Source organism: Electrona antarctica (genome assembly GCF_951216825.1).
Source record: "Electrona antarctica genome assembly, chromosome: 9".
Classification (NCBI taxonomy): domain Eukaryota; kingdom Metazoa; phylum Chordata; class Actinopteri; order Myctophiformes; family Myctophidae; genus Electrona; species Electrona antarctica.
Genome location: NC_136790.1, coordinates 9,864,684 through 9,888,277, shown reverse-complemented (window position 1 = coordinate 9,888,277; position 23,594 = coordinate 9,864,684). Strand labels below are relative to the sequence as shown.

General features: G+C 42.6%; 1 protein-coding gene and 1 pseudogene across 4 annotated transcripts in view; one reads left to right on the top strand and one right to left on the bottom strand.

Annotated features, from left to right (window-relative positions):
• Positions 1-691: 691 nt before the first annotated feature.
• fhit (fragile histidine triad diadenosine triphosphatase) overlaps positions 692-23,594 on the bottom strand; it is a 397,577-nt gene continuing 374,674 nt past the window's right edge. For 2 of the 3 annotated variants that reach the window (XR_013790805.1, XR_013790806.1), the window contains exons 8-10: positions 7,460-7,570; positions 6,129-6,388; positions 692-936 (exon numbers count right to left, since the gene is read on the bottom strand). Coding sequence is in view for 1 of the 3 variants with exons in the window: in XM_079510118.1 (XP_079366244.1) it covers positions 7,469-7,570 (102 nt within the window). In the remaining 2 variants the exon portion in view is untranslated. Of the gene's footprint in view, positions 937-6,111; positions 6,389-7,459; positions 7,571-23,594 lie in introns of those variants that run through there. The other variant, XM_079510118.1, reaches the window with a different exon arrangement.
• LOC306929212 (nuclear receptor coactivator 7-like) lies at positions 721-3,018 on the top strand (annotated as a pseudogene). Its single transcript has 3 exons — positions 721-730; positions 1,223-2,275; positions 2,965-3,018. The product of its transcript is annotated as a nuclear receptor coactivator 7-like (transcript).

The window sequence follows — 23,594 nt, the reverse complement described above, 5'->3', positions numbered from 1 at the left end:
TGCTGGTTGTCGAGTACTCATTGGACCAGCACATGGATGATGAGACTGGTATCGTGTCATCTTCCTTGGTTCAGTCATTGATGGCCATAGACCGGGAAAGCGTGGACGCTGGCGTTGCCAGGCAACCTGTTGATAACTTTCCCTGCACTGAACTTTCGACAGAGAGAAATACTCCCTGAGCAGCTATCTCTTTTCTCACTAGCCACCAAGGTCAAATACATGTAGTCTCAAATCAAAATAGACCTCTCAGTATGCTAGTTAACTTGCCTGGGGACAGACAGTATGGAGACCGAATAAGGAGTCAACAAGATATATGATATTAAATCTGAGATGATTAGGCACGTGGATGGTGACATGACATAAATAGGATAAGGAGAACAACCCGGAGTAAACAGGCAGTAGGCTAAGAGTAAAATGATGATAAAAGGGCAAGATGACCAAATATGACCTATATGGAACACGGTCTGGGCCCAAAGTTCTATATGTGTTGAGCAACAGAATATGATGGAATGGCCAACTTGACATGACGTGTAAACAACATGTCAGAATTTATCTATCAGACACCAGGATCAAAATACGAGTATTTATTATAATAAGTATATATAATAAATCATAAAACGTATAATACAATAATGACTCACCAAACAAAAGAAACAATAAGTAAACAGCGCCTTTCCGAAGGGCGTTCGGAACACATTTAACAAATAAACAATAAGGTAGATGTTCAACAGTTAGTCGTGGTACGTAGCGGATCGGGAGAAGGTCCTAGTGACATTCCCCCCGAGCTGTCAGGCAAAGACTGGCTATGTAGAGCACGGCACATTCCTGGCCAAGGAGTGCGCGCGACCGGCAGCCAATCAGGGAGTCAGGCGTTGATCAGACGCCTGGCTAGAGCCGGCCCCTCGTTGGTACAAGGCAGAACACAGCCAATCCAACCTGGAGTGGAAATAGAACACATATATGATAGAAAGCGCTTTCTATCCCCATATATGGTTCAAAACAAGTCTACTGGATGTATAGCTATATATATATATATAATAAGAGATATCAAAGATAGGTCTAAACATATATATACAATATAACTATAACAATACCACCAGTTACCTCATATAGATATATACATAATATTAACCAATAAATATATATATCTATACTACATCATAACAAAACTAATCATAACAAATCATAACACACACGTGACCGCAGTCCACGTGACACCCAGTGACAGTCAAATTCATTGTTGGATCCACTGATACTCTAAACAGCACTGCGCTTAAATTCAACGTCACACCAAACAAATTGGTCCAGCTGAACAAGCTCTTCTCTCACAGTGTTTACCCTGGTCAGAAACTGTTGTCCCTTATATTAGCCTGTCGGAATCAGAGACAAAATCTGAGAGTTCCTGTGATCCTTCCTCCACAAATGGACGACCACAGGAAGCATCACATGACGGTGTTTCAAACAGCTGTTCAGCAAAACCCCTACGACGTCAGTTATCTCCACCCTCGGAGGATGAAAGCCCATCAACGGTTAAATTCATCAAGATGAGCTGCAAATACTTCACAGATGGCATGGGTGTGGTGGGCGGAGTGATGATTGTGACACCAAACAACATCATGTTTGACCCCCACAAGTCCGACCCCCTGGTGATCGAGCATGGCTGCGAGGAGTACGGCCTGATCTGTCCTATGGAGGAGGTGCTCTCTGTGGCACTCTATGACGACGTGTCCCGCATGAAGCTCAAGGATGCTCTGCCGTCAGAGCTACCCCAGGATCTGTGTCCTGTGTACAGGCCCGGGGAATGGGAACAGCTGCCCTCTGAGCGTGATCTCAACCCCTTCAGCCGCTATGAGGCTCTGGATCCCAAGCTCCCCATTATACTGGATGACATCGACTCAGCCCTCTCAGAATCTTGGAGTGCGGAGGGGGCGAGCAGACGGAGAAGTCTCCTTCAGATGAGGGCTTCACAGAGCTGGAGCCCACAGTCAACGGGAGCGCTGCGGAATCTGGGGTGATGTCTCCCAAAGCACATAGCACCATCAGCAGGGATCAACCGGAGCTTCTGAGACCTGCCGACTCTGAACAGGAAGACTCTCCTCTGACGCCAATGCTCTGTCAGACCAAAGTGAAGCTGGATGAGGAAGAGGACGAGGCCGTGCCTCAGAACAGCTCGGTAAAGGATGGAGAATCACAGCAATCCTCCTCCAATAGTTCCGCCTCATTTCCCAGCCTAATTTCCATCGGGCTTGGACCAACATCCACACTTACAGCTCCCGTTTGTAACACAATTAATTTAACAAATCATACCAACCAACCAATTATCATGATATCTACCTCCTACCATAAGCGTATTTATATTTCTAAGATCCCTGTGATCATCACCTACCACTATCCCATTAGAGTCAGACAGAAAAATCCGCCAGCAAATCCTGTTTTTTCCAATTTATTATCAATCACCCCTTCCATCCAGCTTTCTCTGACAAAACACAAACCAGAGGTTCTACGAATGGCACTTTTAAATATAAGGTCCCTTAATAAAGATAAAACGTTTTTAGTGAGAGACCTAATTACAACATACATGCTAGGCACATTCCCCAAATCACTCAAAACTGCTATCCTGCAATCCTCAAAAATAATAACCTGGATAGTCTACTCCTCAGTAATTATCGGCCCATATCAAATCTTCCCTTCTTAAAGGGCCACTTCACCCCTGACACAACCTGATCTTATTTTAATGATGTTTAGGACACTAAACACTGTGCGCAATCCCTGTTTTCAGATATCCTGGTCAGGAATTCATCTTATCTACGTAATACTGATCATGGCCCCTCCCCTCCAGACTACAACAGTCTAACCTCGCGTCACCGTAGAGTATGCGCGTCACCTACACACGGCTACACCTACACCTGAAGACAGCCCCGAGGGGTGTCCCTAGTCTCTATTCCGTTCCACCTACAACCCCAGGCCACCCCCACCGTTGCATTCCTCATATTGTTTGTGTACTATCATGGCGTCTGAAGTGCAGAGTGATACTGATCCACGGACTAGATCCATGGACAATATTTATTTGAACCGGAATACACAGAGCAACCCCGGCGCAGATGAAACGAGCATACAGGGCAGCCTGGCCCTGGATATTTTTTACTTGATCAAGTATTATTTATGTAGCCCTGAAACATGACGGTCATACGAGCGTCATGTGAACCATGGCTGTATTTCTGCAAAGTGTAAACATTATGTAAACTTGCATACTCTAGCAATCGATTGCTTTAATGTGAGAGATTTATAAAGTTAGGATAGTAGCTAGGCTATGTATGTGTATAGTTCACTGTTCTGAGTGTCGTAGTACGTAGACTTGTTACACATCAAGATTCCAGTTCATAGACGCAGCCATGTTCTATCATATTGTTACGTTGGGTCCCGAAAATAGAAGGTCTACAAGCTCACAGCTTGTTATTTTTGGTGCACCAACGTCATGCATGAAACAAAGTATAAATCAGGCTTCACGTCGGATAGATGGCCATATATTGTTCTCATTTACAGGAGTCAGGAGGACAGACAGCCTTCAAAACGAGGATCAACTGCTGCACCGAAAGAAGAACATTCCCTTTTCCAAGCCTTCCATGTCATTTAAAAACTCTGAAAACAGCTATAATGAAGTTATCTAATAAAACATTTACATGATGTACACCTGCTTGCTGCATATTGACTATTGTAAACAATGAAAAAAAGGTTGCACCCCAAATTCCATCTAGTGTTCATTTGAACGATTTCATTTGACAGAAATTGCATATTGCATAACGTGTTGTATACATTCTCTCCATGTAATCATTTTGCTGGGGATTGCTTACCATACAGTTGAACTACAGTAAAACATGATGGCCTATGTTACAATATACACTAATTAAAAGCATGATGACACATGGTTACAATGTTACAGTGAAACATGTTCTCTGAAATTATTGGGAGTCGCACATGAATATGAAACGTACGTTTTGTTTTATTATAAAATGCATTATATCTCCCTTCAGTGTCAATCACAGACTTTCTTCATGGTGTGGGAATGACGAAACAATTCTGAGGAAAAACACGTTTGTTTAGTGATACTATGCAAATTTAGCCTATTATTTAGTTTGCTTTGCTATAAAAAGCTACATGACAATTTTCAACCGTAAAGACGGCATGATGCGCTGCAACGGCTCTGTCTAATTCCTGAAGAGTGAATACTTTCTTCCAAAACAAATCTAATGTCCAACCGTTTACTGGTTCAAGAAAAAGGAGAAGCAGACTTCACGTTATACAAGAAGGAACACATGGCTTCATGTCGTGTTTTTGTCATCCAGTGGATAAAGTGCAAATGTGGAATATCTTTGAAATATTTTAACAACATATCTAATACAGGGCTCCATGGCACGTGGAAAAATACAAATTAATTTGGGGGTCCTTGGCATGTTCATGGAGAACCACTGGTGTGAAAAACATTTGGATGAAAGCCCAAATATCAACTACATTTTAGAAACAAGCCAAAAAAAAGAAACATCAACCAGTGACTGTGAACCACCAATATTTACAAGCAACAACAATAAGCCCAAAGTTGCTTATAATAAGCAGACATGGCAACACTGGGTCACTTCCATGTGTATTTGTTGTTTGTAGAAAATGGGAGGATAAAGATCATAAAGTCACACCTACGGGCCCACCTACGCAGCCTCCCCCTGAGGAACAGTGCAGCAAAGCATTATGGGCATTGTAGGAATTCAGCAATCCAGTCAACCCCTAGTCAAATACACAGACTTCATTATTTTTCTGGTCAAAGGGTGCAAATTTCAAATTGTGCTACTGTTATCTATTACAAATACCATTAACATTGAGTGACTGGATTTTCTTCCAGAGGTGAAGTGGCCCTTTAAGTAAGATTTTAGAAAAACTTGTATTTAATCAACTACATGAGTTTCTAAATAATAATAATATTCTTGAACTATTCCAGTCTGGAGTCAGACCAAATCATAGTACAGAGACGGCCCTAGTCAAGGTCATAAATGACCTTAGAGTGAACGCTGACACTAAGCACCTGTCCGTCCTTGTTCTCCTGGACCTCAGTGCAGCGTTTGATACGATCGACCACAACACTCTTTTGGACAGACTTGAATGCCACGTTGGTCTCTCTGGCACTGTCCTCAAGTGGTTCAGATCCTATCTGACAGGTCGAGACTCCTTTGTAGCCCTGGGTGACCATACCTCTGAAAAGATGGAGATGTCATGTGGGGTTCCCCAAGGCTCTATCCTAGGTCCTATGCTTTTTAATTTGTATATGCTGCCACTAGGCAATGTCATCAGGAGACACAAAATTGATTTCCATAGCTATGCGGACGACACACAACTTTATATATCTGTATCCCCTAAGGACCTCAGCCCCATTGACACCCTAACAAACTGCATCTCTGATATCAATGTCTGGATGTCAGAAAACTTTCTCCAGTTAAATAAAGACAAAACTGAAATCCTAGTTATTGGGGATGACCCACACAGGGAAAAAGTATCTGCAAAACTCAAATCACGCTCATTAAACACCAAGGATCAGGTAAAAAAAACCTTGGTGTCATACTTGATTCCAATCTAAATTTCAAGGCCCATATCAGTAACATCACCAAAGTGTAATTCTATCACCTGAGGAATATTGTCAGAGTCCGTGGGTTTCTCTCACGGGCTGATATAGAAAGGCTAATGCACGCATTTATCACTAGCAGGCTAGATTACTGTAATGCTCTCCTATCAGGTATCCCCAAAAAAGAAGTTGCCCGGCTACAACTAGTCCAGAATGCAGCAGCACGCATACTGACCAAGACCAGACGGAGAGCACACATCACACCCATTTTAAAATCACTTCACTGGTTGCCTGTTTTATCCAGAATTGATTTTAAGGTCCTTCTGCTAGTTTTTAAATCTATTAATGGAAATGCACCTGCATATTTGTCTGAAATGCTCCCTGGGTATGTGCCTGGAAGAGCTCATTGAGGCATTGAGAAGCAGCCTTTAGCTATTACGGTCCTATAATGTGGAACAGCCTGCCTGTAAACCTGCGGCTCTCAGAATCCACGGACATTTTTAAAAGAAAACTTAAGACATACCTTTTTAGCATTGCTTTTAATTAGGTCATATCATTATCCTTGTCTTAGGTTTATTTGTAATGTTTTCCAATGTTTTATTTTTCCTTCTTTGTTTTTTCCATTCCCTTTAATGTATTTTATATTTGTAAATCTGTGAAGCACATTGGGTTGCACTTGCTGTATGAAATGTGATATACAAATAAAGTTTTGATTGATTGATGTTACACTGAATTCAATGAAGCGTCCAGATGGCATTCAAACAAGGAGGGATGCTGGGCTATCTGCAGAACACAGAAATGCATACATTCATAAAATAAATTACAATAAACACAATGAGCCAGTGAATGACTGATTTTCATTCTATAGCCAATAGGCTACAAAACAAATTACTCAATTTGATTCCACCCACAAAGGCAGCTTGATTTGGTCACATTAAGGTATTGTAAGTGAAAGTCTTTGGTTAAAACAAAGTTTTGTTTTGTTAACACTAGCATGACTGAGGTCATTTTGACCTTTTTTTGTTGAGATTTTGAAGTTGATTATCTTTGCCCATGAAGCTTTCAGAGGGTTCCCCTTCCATGACCATCATCATCAATCATCATTCCATCATCTCAGAATGTTTTGACATCTGAAACATTTTACTTCAGTCATGCTAGTGTTAAAGCTCTATTACTATATATTATCTGCTATATTCAGAGAGTAATAATTACTATAGAGTGTTCAATAACAGGGGTCTTCCCGACCCTCCATCTCCTTAATAAACAGAAAATACTTTTTCAGGTGGGTAGGCAATTTGATTAAGAGAGAGAGAGAGAGAGAGAGAGAGAGAGAGAGAGAGAGAGAGAGAGAGAGAGAGCAGGAGAGACAGGGAGACCCCTTAGTGTTACTGAATAAACACTAAGGCACTAAGCAATGATTGAAATGCCAGCTCAGTGGCCAGCTTGTGGTTAGAGTGTTCGCCCTGAGACTGGAAGTTTGGGGTCATACCAAAGACTGGACCCAGTGGGGACCCAGTGCCTCCCTGCTTGGCACTCAGCATCAAGGGTTCGATTGGGCTAAGTCTCTGCGACATACGCTACTAGCGTCATGTCCAGGGGGTGTACTTGTACATCAAGCTGCCTCACGCTAAGCAAACAGGAGATAGGCTCCTGTCCTATGGCTCAGCAAGGCTTACTTAATGATTGAAATCAGAATATATTTAACACCTATTTTAACTAAAGAAAAACACTTAGTGCACCTTTAATGTAATAATGATGTAATACAGTATGTAATAATGATACAGTATCTTTATTATTATCATTATCATCAGCTATCCTAGCTAGCTAGCTAGCTAAAAATAAATGATAATTTACCAGGTGGGCTTAGTTGAGCAGTTTTCTCAGTTCTGAAGCTTCAGCAGCCATTTCTTCCTCGGTTCTCCACTTGGAGGGAACGTCCTCATCTTCACGGTCATGCTTCTGCAGCTGCACAAAGTAACGTTATTGTATCAGTGAAAAAACGCTGACAACTGACCATCGCATACAGAAATGATATGAGAACGTACAGGAGCAATATTATATGCTGATGCTAGTAGAACCTTCCACCATAATACTGTAGACTGTGTAGAGTGCGTGCGTGCGTGCGTGCGTGCGTGCGTGCGTGCAGTGATTCAGTGATTCTCAAACTGTGGGGCCGGGTACTACTGGTGGGACATTTGTTTTCATTGTGATACGCGATAAGTTAGTTCAACTGATCCGAGGCAGAACACAATGGATTGATTGATCATTAAAATAAACATGCTCTGATGCATGCCGCCCACCCATCAGACCACTTAACACAGCAGCAGAACGGTCACATGTAGCCTGGAAACCAGACCAATCTGACATTGTAATAATAATAATAATAATTCCCTCTGCAGATTTGGTCTGGCACCGCTCAGTTGTGATTGGATTTCACTCCCTCCGAAGTGGTGAGGGACCAATCAGTATGCAAATATGGGGCAGGTTTATCACCAGAGGCATTTAAAAAAATAATCATCATCATCATAACCTTTATTTCAACTCATGGTACAGTTGAGGGGCATGCCCTCATTTTCAAGCCAGAGATACAACACAATCAACAGAATCGATATTCACATATACTCCTTGAAATGCAGGTTCCACACAGAGATTCCAGACTAATATCTCTGCAGTGATATTAGTGTGGCTGTCAAAGTTAATTTCCTGTTCAACTCCAAAGGACTAGAGACAACTCGAGATTTCCAACACAATCCAACTTTTTATTTTCCAACTTTGTTGCTTTTGAACTGTTGGCTTCATTGTGTTGATTGGTTGATCAATCAAGTAGGTTGTAAACCTTTGAAGACAGAAAAACAACAATGCCAAACAGATAATATTCTTTTTAAACAGCTTATCACTAAATAAGTTATTTTTAACCACTCTTGTTTTACAATAAAGTATTGTAAGCAAGCAAATGTCTTTTAAACAATTACATGTATTTTAAACAATTCAATGTTAAATTAAATGACTTGCAGTGATATTAGTGTGGCTGTCAAGTTAATTTCCTGTTCAACTCCAAAGGACTAGAGACAACTCGAGATTTCCAACACAATCCAACTTTTTATTTTCCAACTTTGTTGCTTTTGAACTGTTGGCTTCATTTTGTTGATTGGTTGATCAATCAAGTAGGTTGTAAACCTTTGAAGACAGAAAAACAATGCCAAACAGATAATATTCTTTTTAAACAGCTTATCACTAAATAAGTTATTTTTAACCACTCTTGTTTTACAATAAAGTATTGTAAGCAAGCAAATGTCTTTTAAACAATTACATGTATTTTAAACAATTCAATGTTAAATTAAATGACCCTCCAAGCCAATTCAATATTTTAGACAAATTATTAAAGTCAACATTTTAAATGAAACACTTCAGATTAACCATTTAAGCACTTGGCATAAAGAAATACGATAAATAGCTGATCCTTAAGCTTGTAGATCAGCTCTTTTCTAAATAGGCATTTTAAACCTTTTAACATATGAACCATGAATTGTCCACATTTTTAGTAGTCTTTTAAATTCTTAAAGTAATGTAAATTCTTTTAACAGTTTTTATCTTTGTCTTATTCTTTTGTAATTTATACTTAAACACAAATGAATTAACTTCCAAAACCCTGTCAAGTGTGAACACAGAAGGGTGCCCAATTAACCCACAATGAATGTGTTCTACAATGTGTTCCTTAACCCAACGATGAACACATTAAAGCAGTATGTGCAGCATTTCAAACAAGTAAATAAACATTTCAACAGACCATTGGCATCTTTGTGCTGAACTCCTGAAATAACTTGTCTTCTCTCTGCCTCCAATTGTTTGAATGGCCTTTTATAGTCTCCAGGTGCTCCTAATGAGCAGCGGCCATCTTTTGTGTTGCACTCTGGGAAGGGTAGTTTTTTGAGATTCCAAGCAAAGGCTCCATTACTGAGTTTTGACTCAACAGTGGCCATGCCAGGCTACAGCCAGTATCTATGCAGTGATATTAGTGTGGCCATGCCAGGCTACAGCCAGTATCTCTGCAGTGATATTAGTGTGGCCATGCCAGGCTACAGCCAGTATCTATGCAGTGATATTAGTGTGGCCATGCCAGGCTACAGCCAGTATCTATGCAGTGATATTAGTGTGGCCATGCCAGGCTACAGCCAGTATCTATGCAGTGATATTAGTGTGGCCATGCCAGGCTACAGCCAGTATCTCTGCAGTGATATTAGTGTGGCCATGCCAGGCTGGCTACAGCCAGTATCTATGCAGTGATATTAGTGTGGCCATGCCAGGCTACAGCCAGTATCTATGCAGTGATATTAGTGTGGCCTTGCCAGGCTACAGCCAGTATCTATGCAGTGATATTAGTGTGGCCATGCCAGGCTACAGCCAGTATCTCTGCAGTGATATTAGTGTGGCCATGCCAGGCTACAGCCAGTATCTCTGCAGTGATATTAGTGTGGCCATGCCAGGCTACAGCCAGTATCTCTGCAGTGATATTAGTGTGGCCATGCCAGGCTACAGCCAGTATCTCTGCAGTGATATTAGTGTGGCCATGCCAAGCTACAGCCAGTATCTATGCAGTGATATTAGTGTGGCCATGCCAGGCTACAGCCAGTAGCTCTGCAGTGATATTAGTGTGGCCATGCCAGGCTACAGCCAGTATCTATGCAGTGATATTAGTGTGGCCATGCCAGGCTACAGCCAGTAGCTCTGCAGTGATATTAGTGTGGCCATGCCAGGCTACAGCCAGTATCTCTGCAGTGATATTAGTGTGGCCATGCCAGGCTACAGCCAGTATCTATGCAGTGATATTAGTGTGGCCATGCCAGGCTACAGCCAGTATCTATGCAGTGATATTAGTGTGGCCATGCCAGGCTACAGCCAGTATCTATGCAGTGATATTAGTGTGGCCATGATATTAGTGTGGCCATGCCAGGCTACAGCCAGTATCTCTGCAGTGATATTAGTGTGGCCAGGCTACAGCCAGTATCTATGCAGTGATATTAGTGTGGCCATGCCAGGCTACAGCCAGTATCTATGCAGTGATATTAGTGTGGCCATGCCAGCCAGATGTTTGGACTTTGAAGAGATTTTCAAACGGGCCCTGATCCAGAAAAGGCTGAGAGTCAAGATAGCGGGATGACTGAACCCAATATGCAACGCCACAAATAGGAATGTTCAAAACCAAAAGATGTATTTAAGTCCAAGGCAGAACAGGGTAAACAAACAAAGAGTACTAGTAGCTGTACGCTCAGGAAACTCAGGAGAGCCAAAAGGCCAAACTTTCAAAAGTACAAAATAAAACTAAGTACTAAGTACAAAACGACAGAATACAAGCCAGTAGTAGAGTCCAAAAAGCAAACCTTACAAGAAGAACGAAAACCAGGAACTCGGGGAACAATGACGAATGTTCTGACAGTGAGTGTTTGTAAGGAGTCCATTTATAAAGGGAGCAGGTAAATGGGCAAAGTGTTCACAGGTGGGCTGATGAGGGAGTTGGAGACAGGTGAGAGAATGGGACTGCAGAGTGGAAGGGAAAGTGGGAGTGGCCAGGGCTGACACGGTCTGTGGAGAGCCAGACCTTAACAGTATCTCTGCAAAGGTAGCAACAACAGCCGATCTACAAGCTCACAATGTTGTGAGGTTGTACATGTACTAATGTTTTTAAAAGTTAAAGTGGTTAGGCTACTGTAATTACGTCTGATATATTTAACCAATGAAAATGTGTAACTAACAACATTGGGAATACCGGTTCCTTTTTCCATTCCCTGAACAGTAACATACAAGGTTTCAACCCGACAGCAACGATACGTGTACTATAGAGTACAGTATTATAGTACAGTGTATGTGTTTTGCTGCTATGGATGATGTGATGAAGTCATTCACCATTTTAAGTATCACCCCTAGAGAACACAAATTCTAGTCCTTGTGAGCATGGATGACGGTCACGCTGAACATGGTTTTGTCAGCGCTTCGCCCTAATGCAACCAAAGCCTGACTGAACAAAAGCAACGCAGGAAATGAACAGATCAGTTATGACTGAGTAGCTGCTGCATACACGGCTGTTTGCCACCGGTTGTTCAAACAATTGAAAACAAATGTGTCCTGTGGGTCTGGATGGCGGTGAAAACCCCATGATGACAAAAAAACAACAGATGAAAACAACAACATCGCCTCTCAGTTAATCTTCCAAAGCATAAACAGAGGTGACATCTGAAACAGAAATGTGCCACCCCTCAGGCGGTGTAAACATAGAAGCATTATGGTCTATTGACGCAGAGAAAATAAGCAGCATTTTAAAAAAAGAAAGAAAGTAGACATTGACTGTGACATTGGCTGGCTGCTGACTTCATACCGTAGACTTTACAGGGCTAAATTCTATTTCATAAACAAGGAACACCTTAGTAGTGCTCCCACATGGAGGCTGGAGAGATGGTGTAATAGCCAATGGGGGTCTGAGTGTGAACTTAATGGAGGGGGAGCCATATAACCCAGTGAAATACAAACTATGTGAAACATAAAGCATCGAAACAGCACAGGGTCAGATTTTAACAGCTAGGCCATCTCATGGGGAAATGTCATACGTACCCATTGTTTAGACAATGTTAAGCCACAGGCTGAACCTAGAGGCAAGTGACCAGAAATGAGATCTCTTTCCTCCTGCCAGACTTGGAACATAAAACAAGCAGCACAACAAGCTCAGCAAAAGCGCCAAGGCTTTTAATGTCCTCAAGATATGTTCACAGCGCGGTTTGGCTCCGCGTGGACAGATCAGCCGAACAATTGTGGCGCTACTAGCCTATAGTAAGTCATCAAAAAACCCACACAATTACAAATACCTAAGCGGAACGTGAGGCCATAGACAAGGGAGATAGTTTATGGTCTTTAGGAGTGGGGCAGTAAAATGATTCAGCATGTAATAGATTCTCAATGTTTTCCACGGCTGCCTCACCCTGAACAGTCTGGAGGCGAATGCACCGGGGGGTCATTACATCAATACAATGTCTCCTTCCAGTGCTGACAAGCATGGTTTCTCTTTTGCTGGCTACATTTCTGTTCCGTGCACAGCAGAATGTGACCCTGGCTGGAGAGCTTGTCAGATCTGGCCTCGACCAAAGTAAAGAGGAGAATCGCCTGTCATCGGACCACAGCGGTTGCAAAGGGGTGTAGGATGAGATGGGGGGCATGTATGTCTGTGAAGGGCCAGGGGGAAATCTTCTGCCACAGCCCAACCGTGCGGGGCCCGCTTGGAGCAACGGCGCACTGCTCCAACCCCAGCCAAGCCTTGTCTAAACCATCACATTGAGTTAGAATCTCCCCCACTTACCCCCCAAAAGGATGTCTTCAGAGCAAAAGGACAGGATGTAATTTGTGCTGTATTGCTGTTGTTTGTACTGGTATAATAATGTTGATGGTATCGTGTGTCCGCGGGAGTGGGTCGGCTGCATTCTATAGACCAGTTGAATGTACACTGGTGAGCAATCGCTTCACTCATGGAACGTTACCGGATACAATAATTAAATAATTGACAACTATTAGCAGACCGAAAAACTATAGATGTCATACAGGAAGGGAATCCTTTTATAGCTGCCCCATAGTTCAATACAGTTTCTAGTTTACAGATGAACCACACACATCTACGACGTAGCAATTGTAGGTTTATTCTGAGGTTTGTGTGTTTATATCATTACATTTCAACCAGATTGCAAAGTCTCCAAAAAGTGATTCAATCAAATCTGAGTGATGATAAGTGAAGCCACTTAAATGCACCACTTCTGTTATTACCAAATAAGGCCTATAGTTGGCTTAAACACTACTTAATTTACCCATGTCCCCTCTTTTTGTCCGTCTACATGAAATCTCTTCGACGAAAATCGCTGATCTGCAAGCTGTGTTGTCGTGCCTATTATTTCTTCTGGACATACTGTACAGTTGGAGGCCATCGATATTGTCCTTTTCTTTTTGCTGAGGTTTGCGTGATCTGCGCAAAACCCCTTTTGGTGTTTTAAACATTATGTTATAATTTAGCTAAGGGACAATATCGGTGGCACCCAACTGTACATGTACAGTACATTGACCGGACAAGTCTGCACATATCCATGGGGATGCATTGCTATGCTCCATGGTGGTGGTTAAGCTAATGTCTTTCATACAGTACAAAATCACACTGCAGTATATGGTATGGTCTGATACACACATGGCAACTGTGTTAATAAGTGTTTTTATTTAAATATACTGCCGTTTGTTCAAACACTATACATTTACACCAAACGGAAGTCATGCAGAATTATTTCACATTAATGCAAAGCGGGTACGTATAGAGGCGCATCACACTCTGGGACTAATTGTGATTCAGGGCCTGTCTCAGTGCTATAATAAACACATTTAACAGTTTTTTGCTTGTTAGCGCTGCATAGAGTCAGTAAGATAGTACTGTATGTTAAGCCACCAGTATGTTAATTCATTCACTGTAAAACTAGCACATTGCACATGCTGGTTGGAGATTAACTGAGAACGTTTGACCCTGCTATCGGGAGGACACCAAATGCTTGGCAATGTCTAAAGTTATTAGGCGCAGGCAATGCACTGACACTTTAGTGTAGTCTGGACATCATTGAAATGACCTCTCTCTATCGGGAGAGTGAATCAATGGACATACGACTTACTGATAGTAGCTTTAATGTTGTAAGGTACTGAAACATTTTCAAAATTCTGCGAGGCAGCACATTTGTTTGTTTCCCAAACGTTTTCAGATGAGAGACCCAAAAGAGAAATTGTCTCCCCGGGGACTCAAACAAGTGAAAATATCCAACATAAGCTTACAATGCGTCACAAATCCATGACATAAATCTACTATTTAAGTGTTACGCGCGATAAAACCCTGGCAGTACGCGACGGAGGGATTCATTAATGCTAGCGGTAAATAAAGTATTGCTCAATGCAGGGGTTCTCAACGTTTTTGGCCGGGGACCCCCGGAAATGCTTTGGCAATGTCTCGGGACCCCCGCCCCGCCCCCTCCCGACCCCCAATATAATTGACTGCTACAATAACCTTAAACCATTTTGGGCGGGAACCCCTTTTGATGTTTTAAGCATTGTTATAATTTAGCTATTGAAAAATAGCAGATCTACAAGCTCATAGCGCGCCACTGAGTGGCGCGCTATGAACTTGTAGGTCTGCTATTTTTGAAAAATCGTGAAAATAAAATGTATTTATTTATTTATTTATTTTTGAAAATATTTTGGGGACCCCCCAAAATAATTTGGCGACCCCCCCGAGGGGTCGCGACCCACGGGTTGAGAACCCCTGGCTCAATGGACATAGCTGTGGGTACAGTAAGTGCGACTGTGATTGACAGGCATTGCCCTGAGGACATGCAATGACTACAGTCACATGGGTTGGGTTAGTCATTCAATGGAGTGATGGAGTGTGGGAAGAAGCTATTCTTATGGACGGTTCTGGTGTAAATGTGCTCTCCAGTTGTTCTGAAAGTGGGGTCCGGGGACCCCCAGGGGTCCTTGAGGGGGTTTCCAGGGCGTCCCCAGCTAAATAATACAGCATCAAAATCAGTTTAACCCTATTGTATACAATACTTTGGCAATTTGAAAAACACATCACATTATTATGTGATGTGTGACTATTTTCAACATTTTTGTAAACATTCTTAATGATAATTAATAATTTTGAAATATTTTAATAGCGCAGATCTGGTTCTCTGGCATCTTTTCAGATGGGTATCAGCAGCCAAAGACATACAGTACTGTATACATTTGGGGGTCCTTCACATGAAAATGTTTTTTTTAGCAGGGGAGGAGTTTGAAAAAGCTGTGTCCAGGAAGCGTGTGGCCGGCAGTGATCTGCTCTGCCCACATTCTGGCTCTAGGATGAAGGCAGCCAAATCAAGATATGATTATGCACAGATGGTCACCGGAAATACTACAATTTGTGACATGTTTCAGAATGTAAACACCAGCTGCTTTTTCTTTTGGTTCGTTCCAGATATATAGCCTACTTTTAACGAATGCTACCTTTGGACTACATTACTAAAGATGCATTAGTCTCTCGCCAGCTCAATCCATGTTCTTTAGCATAGTCCTGTGTTAGCATTTCAACGCTACACACGCCTCAATCTTGGCCCTGCGTCCTGAGGTGGACGGGCCGGAGCGCACAGGTACGGCGGGGGTAAGTATGACTCTCTTAAGGTCACAACCAGACATTTCACAACATTACAGCTCGCTCTGAGAAAAAGCTGTGAGCAAAGGAAACAGGACGGACGGACGGACGGACGGACGGACGGACAGAAATATTTTCCACGCTATATATTTTAATGCTGATATTATCAGCATGCGTTAGGCATTTATGGAACTCCGAGTTCCCCCGAAATCCCCGATGACAAATCCCAGATGACAACTCCAACTACATCATTAGCGAAAGTAGCTGTGACAGTTTTGCCCCCAGCTGTTACAAAGCTGCTAGATGTTAGCCGGAGCATTAAACATCAATCCCTGTTGAGGCTAAAGTCATTTCAAGGCAACGGCTGATGGAGCCACAAACCTAGAAAACATTTGCAAAACCAAACTCCTTCTCGCCCTTGCCAAACAAATGTGGTCCTGACTCCTGACTCCCAAGATGAAACTGAAGAGCGAGAACAAAACAGCCATCCTTTAGAAAACAATTAGGCAATAAGACACATTGCATTCGTATAACATTCATGTGTATGACTTTGACTATTGATTGATTGTGATGTGCTGATAAACTAAGGCTCATCAAGGATTCATCAATGCTGTTTGTTCTAACGGCAATACCCAATACCCAAAGCCTGCATGCAATGTTGATGAAAAATAATTAGAAATGCATTTACAAAAAACAAAAAAATAAAATGTCAGTCATACTGTATACCTTTATAGTGCAAATGTTCTATTCTTAAGGATACAAGTTACAACAAATCGTAAATACAGTTAGCTACTGTACCTGCTACTGGACAATTACGAGACACAAACATCAACTTATATTGATATGAGTATGATAAGTGATATCTATGTACTTGATGCACTGATGTGTTTATATCTCATCATTTGTTTTACCCATGTGTATATAAATGGCACGGTTTTTGTATTTTAAAAGTGCTAATGTGTCACTTCACTTTTGGACTCCAGGAAGAGTATAGCCTTCACTGTGGTGAGGACTAACGGACGATCCGTAAAAAAACAATAAACTTCAACCTTTTTATCATTGTGATATGCCAATGATGTGCCAAAGATGGGCAACAACAAAGTAAAAAGAGGGAGAGTCTGAGAGACTGAGAAAGAAGTGGATTCTTGGGCTTCTCTCCCTTCCGTGTATCTGAGCGAAGGGAATTGCGCTCCCCTGGTGCCTTCACCAGCAGCTGTGGTGGTGTAGTCCAAGCATGTGCTGGCGTGTGTGTGCGTGCGTGCGTGCGTGCATATTTATGCATGTGTGCGTACCGTGCATGTGTGCGTACCGTGTGTGTGTGTGTGTGCGTGCGTGCGTGCGTGCACGTGCATGTCTGCGTGTGCATGTGTGCGCGAACATGTGTGCGTCCCTGAGGCCCTGTGTTAAACCTCTTTAGTGCAGTCCCACTTCTTAGATGTGGGGCTGCCAGTTGTAGACACAGAAACCCTGCTCACTGTGTCAGTGATGAACACGCCTATGCATACTAATGTCCTGTGTGTGTGTGTGTGTGTGTGTGTGTGTGTGTGTGTGTGTGTGTGTGTGTGTCTCCATCTACCCACAGCCAGCCAGAGCACCCACTGGCTCTAACAGGCTGGCTTATACCTAGTCGTCCGCCGGTGTCGCGCACCGATAGGCAATCTACAAGCTCAGAACGGACCACGCTGCGCCGCGTACTGAGCTTGCACGTCGCCTATTTTCGGTAAACGACACCGGCGGCAACTAAAGGATAAATCTGGCTTAAAGAGGCTGTAGGAAGAAAAGTAGTACCACCACCTGGCCTAACACTTACTGTGTCGCACAGTGGTTCATACACGCCTGAGGACAGGTTACATCTGCTGGAAGAAGCCGGGGTGATCTGCCAACCTTAGTTCCCGTCCCCGTCCCCGTCCTCCCCGCAGCGCCTATTGTAATGTTTCAATTTATGGTCTTATTAATGACACAAATGTGAAACCGAGCACTGTAATGTGTTTTATCAGCGCTCCTTGACATTTAACAAGACACTCCAACTAAAGGGAGGCAATATAAGGCCTTGGAGGGGTCCTGTCAGGGAGGAGACCTTACCACGTGCACCGCTAGCGTCGCAAGGTCAGGCTAGAGGTCGTCTAGCAATCATTGGGGGGCAAAATGAGCTCCAATGGGAGGTCTTTGTTCCCGAGGAGAACACAGGGCACCACTCATTAGGTCATTTGTCATGCTTGATAGACCCATAAACAGGTGTCTGTGGAATTAATATCCCAGGGATATGAATTAAAGATTCATTCTTAAGGAGGAATTACGATAAGAGCAATTTGTACGGGACAGAGGCATTTAGTCATAATTTGGGCTTTAAGGGCATTCAATAAGGTCGCCGTTAGGGTAAAACACAGTTTGAGCTAAGTCTATCCGGGACAAAATGACTTAAAAATTGTTCAACAGATTCAAGATTCAAGTATACAGTATAACTACCAGATTTTAATTGTTTCTCAACCTGGGAACCTTTTCATAAAAATTCATAACATTTTAATTTCATTAAATACTACTACTACTATTAATATCCAGCCGATCACCAAACGTACCTTAGTTACGTCATCAAGAATGGTGGTCTCTGATTGGCCGACGGACAACACCGACATACCCAGCTGATTACTAGCCTGGGTTCCAGCCTTATTTGCTGCGTTCCGCGGGTCTGAAATGTCACTTTGACTAGGATTGTCATTAGTCGACTAGGTTTTTTATTTCTTATAAAAATCCTTAGTCGGGGACGGCCCTAATATTTACTTAATATATTTACTTATATAGCGTAATATATGACATGAGCTTCTAATGTAATTCAGAGGTGCTGTTCAAATGAGATTTCACAGCGGAACGCAGCAAATCCGGCTGGAACCCAGGCTAGCTGATTACAGTACTTCAGGGTTCCCCAATAGGCGGCCCGCGGGCCATTTGCGGCCCGCGGAGCGCCCCCTTGCGGCCCGCAAAGATTTTTTTTTTTGGGGGGGGGGGGGTCCCAGATATAAATGGCATTAAATGGGGGTCAGTAGCCTGTGCATGTCAAACTGGGCATCCTTTTCAAATGGGGTCCTGCCCTGAAAATGAATTTTCAGGGCAAGACCTCGACCTCACGCGTGCGGACTCGGCCCCCAGCCTGGTACCCTAGTCAAAATATGGCCCTCGAGGAAAATTAATTGGGGAACCCTGCAGTACTTGCACGCTCTGCTTGCGCAAGTAATAACTAGAAACGTGCACCTTGTATAATAATTAAAAAAAAGATAATAATAAATCTAAACAAATTGTTATCACATACCAACTATATGTTATTGTTCCTATTGTAAACATGTACTGTACCTCTGTGATCATTTCCAAGCTGTTTAACTCTACCAATAATGAATAATAAAATATTGAAATATTTCATTATCCCCATCGACGCCAATGCAAACGTCGGCGGGCATCCAGGAGCAGACCGCTCTCCAGGCCCACGGCTCCCGCCAACGCCACTAGGCCTACCACGTGGCACCAGCCGCTCGTTATGACGACGACTACAGCGGCGCGCCGTTGAACAAAGTGGCGCCCCGGCCCAGCGACGTGCCCCGGCCACCTTTCCTGTGTGCACCAGCCAACAAGGGCTTCCCTCCTCCCCACCTTGTTTCCATTGTATACTCTTATTAGAGTGAAAGACCTGTAAGGGTCCATTTGGAACCACCTCAAGGAACCCTGAGGATATACGACCTGGACCCCACTTTGAGAACCACTGCTCTATGCATTAACACCTTGAGGGCCCGGGCCTATTTAATCCATTCATAAAATGTGCCCATCGTTTATAGCGCCCGGACCACTTTTACCGACGGACCGGATGTTGTTGTGAATGTGTGTGTAGCAGCTAACAGCCTCTAGGCTGTAGAGCAGGGTTCCCCAATTAATTTTCCTCGAGGGCCATATTTTGACTAGGGTACCAGGCTGGGGGCCGAGTCCGCACACGTGAGGGCAGGACCCCATTTGAAAAGGATGCCCAGTTTGACATGCATAGGCTACTGACCCCCATTTAATGCCATTTATATCTGGGACCCCCCCCCCCCTTTCTTCCGCGGGCCGCAAGGGGGCGCTCCGCGGGCCGCAAATGGCCCGCGGGCCGCCTATTGGGGAACCCTGCTGTAGAGTGATGCGATCAGTTTTCATAGCACTAATTTGACGGAGATGAATCAATCTCCGTCTCGGGCAACTGACCGTGAACTTGAACTTGACGGTGATCTCCGTCCTGTGCCTCCAAGGTGTTTTAACAAACATGGAACTTTTAGCGAAGCTGCCTTTCTTTCATTTCACCAGTGCAAGCCTGGCAAAATATGGACGGACACTAACTTTGTCTCATAGGGTCTAAAACAAAAATAAATCCTTTGTAAATATGCATGTGTGCACTCACTAGTGATCGTGTATATGTGAAATGTGTGTATTGAATTTTGCAAAACTCATGTTCCCTTTTTCCATCTCGCTTTTTTGCCTTAAGACTAAAATAGAGATGGCAGCTGTGAGAGCAAAATCTTTTAATCTGCCGTGGTAATTACCTATGGCAATCTGCCTTTTACCAAGGATAGTTCCATGAATCTCATTAGCAGCAAACCTGATAAAGTGTCTTTGGGTTTGTATTCTGAATGGATTGATAACACACGCCAGTCCTGGCTCAACATTGCCAGGTCTGCAAGGACTTCACTGGTATCTCAAACCCACTTATTTTTGTTTAGTTTGCAGAGAATAAGGGCATGTTTCTATGCTGAATATATCCAGACTTGTCACTTGATACTAATGTCCTTCCTACTGAAATAAGCATACAGGGGACTTATCCAATTTGAGCATGCAGTTTAAATGATTGCATGTGAGACTAGCATACATTTTCATGCTTTCATGTTTGGTTTGTAAACCTGCAGCTGTAATTTTTTAGATTAATACAGTCAGCATGAGAAGGCTTTGTTCTTTGCTAAAACATAATAGGGAATGAGAGAAAAATGGCCAGTTTTCAAGACTGTGTGTGCAGATTGTTTTTTATTCATCATTTCAACTCATATACTCATATAGTATATGAGTTACATGAAATTGGCACTAGTATTGTGCCAATTTCATGTAATTGATGTACCTTAACATAAACATTGAAACGTATTTGATCTTGTTGTGACAACAATACAATGCAGTGGCTTTGCAAGAGCAAACACAAATCCCATCCACTTATTGTCCCTGTGAGCAACAGTTATGCACGTCTTATTTCCAGGTCTTATGCGATAATAATAATAAACAATGCCACCCTCTTATGGGCAACCGCTATTTTACAAATCGTGCTGAACAGAAACACTTATTGTGTTATATTAGCAACATATTTAGCACCTGTGGAACGTTCATATGTTAACACATGTCATGCCTTAGACGTCTATTTACGTTCTATCGAATTGAACGCTTGTATGCCATAGTAGTAAATCTAAGTTTTAGATTGTTTTATATCGATATGAAACGGTCTCGCTAAAAATCAACTTTTAGCCCTGAGCCGGTTGCTAGGCAACGCCTTGCTCAGCCACGCCCGACCGGTTTCCTGCACGCAGCATTTACTTCTGTTTTAACGGTCAACTTTGAATGCTGTATTCTCGGAAACTAGGGCGCTGTCTGTGGTGATGATCAGATCCGCGGGGTTCAGGGATCATTTCTGATTTTACACTGCATCGTGATTACAATATTAACATTACGAGAGAAAGATAGCTATTGCTCGTTAGTATATATATATATATATATATATATACCGATGTATATATGTGACTAAATTTGACTGAGGGACTGCCATTGGATTTTTTTGAATTTTCGTTTTTTCATGTCATATGAAAGCAGGGAATCATAGCTTCAAATTGACATATTGGTTGTTCAGTTTGACCCACCAGTTTTGGAGATATGGCTTATAGAGTAATGTCTTGCAGAAAACAGCGAGTTGAGAAAACAGGCTTGAAAGGTTCACTTCTGTGGTCTCTAACATTACACCTAGCTACATGTTTGGGCATTTATTTCATATTTACATGTCGATTTCAGCTCTGACATTTATTTCAGACATGCTCTAGTATGTGAAGAGTCTGCCTGTGCTATAAACTCATTTAAAAAAAACAGGCTCTCAGTCAAATCTGGTCACATATACAGTATATATGCCTAATTAATGCTCTGACAGATAAAGTGATGACAATGATGCTTATATCAATGAGGCATGTCACATGGAAGGTGTGAGGATTGTAAGTGTCAAACCATCTCTATGTTTAGCTATGGCTAGTTTACCAACCCTGTGAACATTCATCGCTAATTCGTTTCTCCTCATCCATATTCTTGCTGTTTAAAACAATGACATCACCTGCTTATTAACACCCCGAGCGGCATAAACGTGTTCTCCGTCCTATCAATTAGTAACGCCCAGCGCTCAGGACGGAGATTAATAAAAGGACGGAGATTTATTTATATCAAAACCGATCGCATCGCTCCACACCTATTATTTACAGGATCTGTGCAGACCTGCAGCTTACATAACATAAAACGGGTTTGTGTTTTTCATTTGAAAAGACAGACATGCATTGCTGTTGGCTGGAAAACCTTGTATCTCCATATTTAGTTTTCCCCCGTAAAGTCCTATTTCTTTACTTTGTCGTATGACAGTGTCATGTCGTATGACAGTGTCATGTCGTATGACAGTGCCAAAAATTGCCAATCTGCTATTATTGCTTTTTTGAAAATGTTTGAAACTTAACCCCGGTCCAAAATAGGGATACCACGTCATTTAACCATTTAACATTTAACCAATGAAGGGTAAATGGTAAATGGTAAATGGTGCATTTATATAGCGCCTTTATCTAAGGCGCTTTACATAGATTGTGCATTACATTCACCCATTCACACACACATTCATACACCGATTGCGGCGGAAGCCATGCAAGGTACCAACCAGCACATCGGGAGCAATTTGGGGTTCAGTGTCTTGCCCAAGGACACTTCGACATGTAGACAGGAGGAGCCGGGATTCGATCCGCCGACCCATGGATCATTGGACGACCTGCTCTCCCTCTTGAGCCACAGTCGGTATTATGAAGAGCTTGTGACTAAATAATGACTACACTGGAACACAGTTTTGGACATCTGTACACGGTTTCCACCCGACAGCGACAGTATAAAATACTGGCGAAACACGTATGAAGTCGTCAATGCGGGGATGGATGCCATATTGCGATTCGGTGCTCTATGCCCTGCCTGCGTCACTGCTTGGAAATAGAACTGAGCTCTGAAAGACGCATCTGCAGGTTTTGACGTGCCCACTTGACGCCTCCAGTCTGTCTCTCTGCAGCCACTGAAAACCATCGGTGCGTTTCTGGCTCCTTCTCTCTGTCGGAGTCTTTACTCTCACATTATGCTCTGTGAAGGCATGAAAGCCAAGAAAAAGTTTTAATTAATCCATTGAGACCTGGAACGCATCCATGTCACGTTAGCGTTTAACCACATTAACCATTAACCCATTTTGGGGCGGGAACCCCTTTTGGTGTTTTAAACATTGTTATAATTTAGCTATTCAAAAATAGCAGATCTACAAGCTCATAGCGCGCCACCGAGTGGCGCGCTATGAACTTGTAGGTCTGCTATTTTTGAAAAATCGTTAAAATGTGCCTCAAATCTTTCCGAAAATTTTCATGATTTAGAAAACTTTTTTTTTAAAATTTCGACGTCAGGCCTGAATGGGTTAAAAACAAAAGTGAACGCACTAGATAAGTTTGGCAAAGAATATTGCTTTTCTTTTCTCAGAAC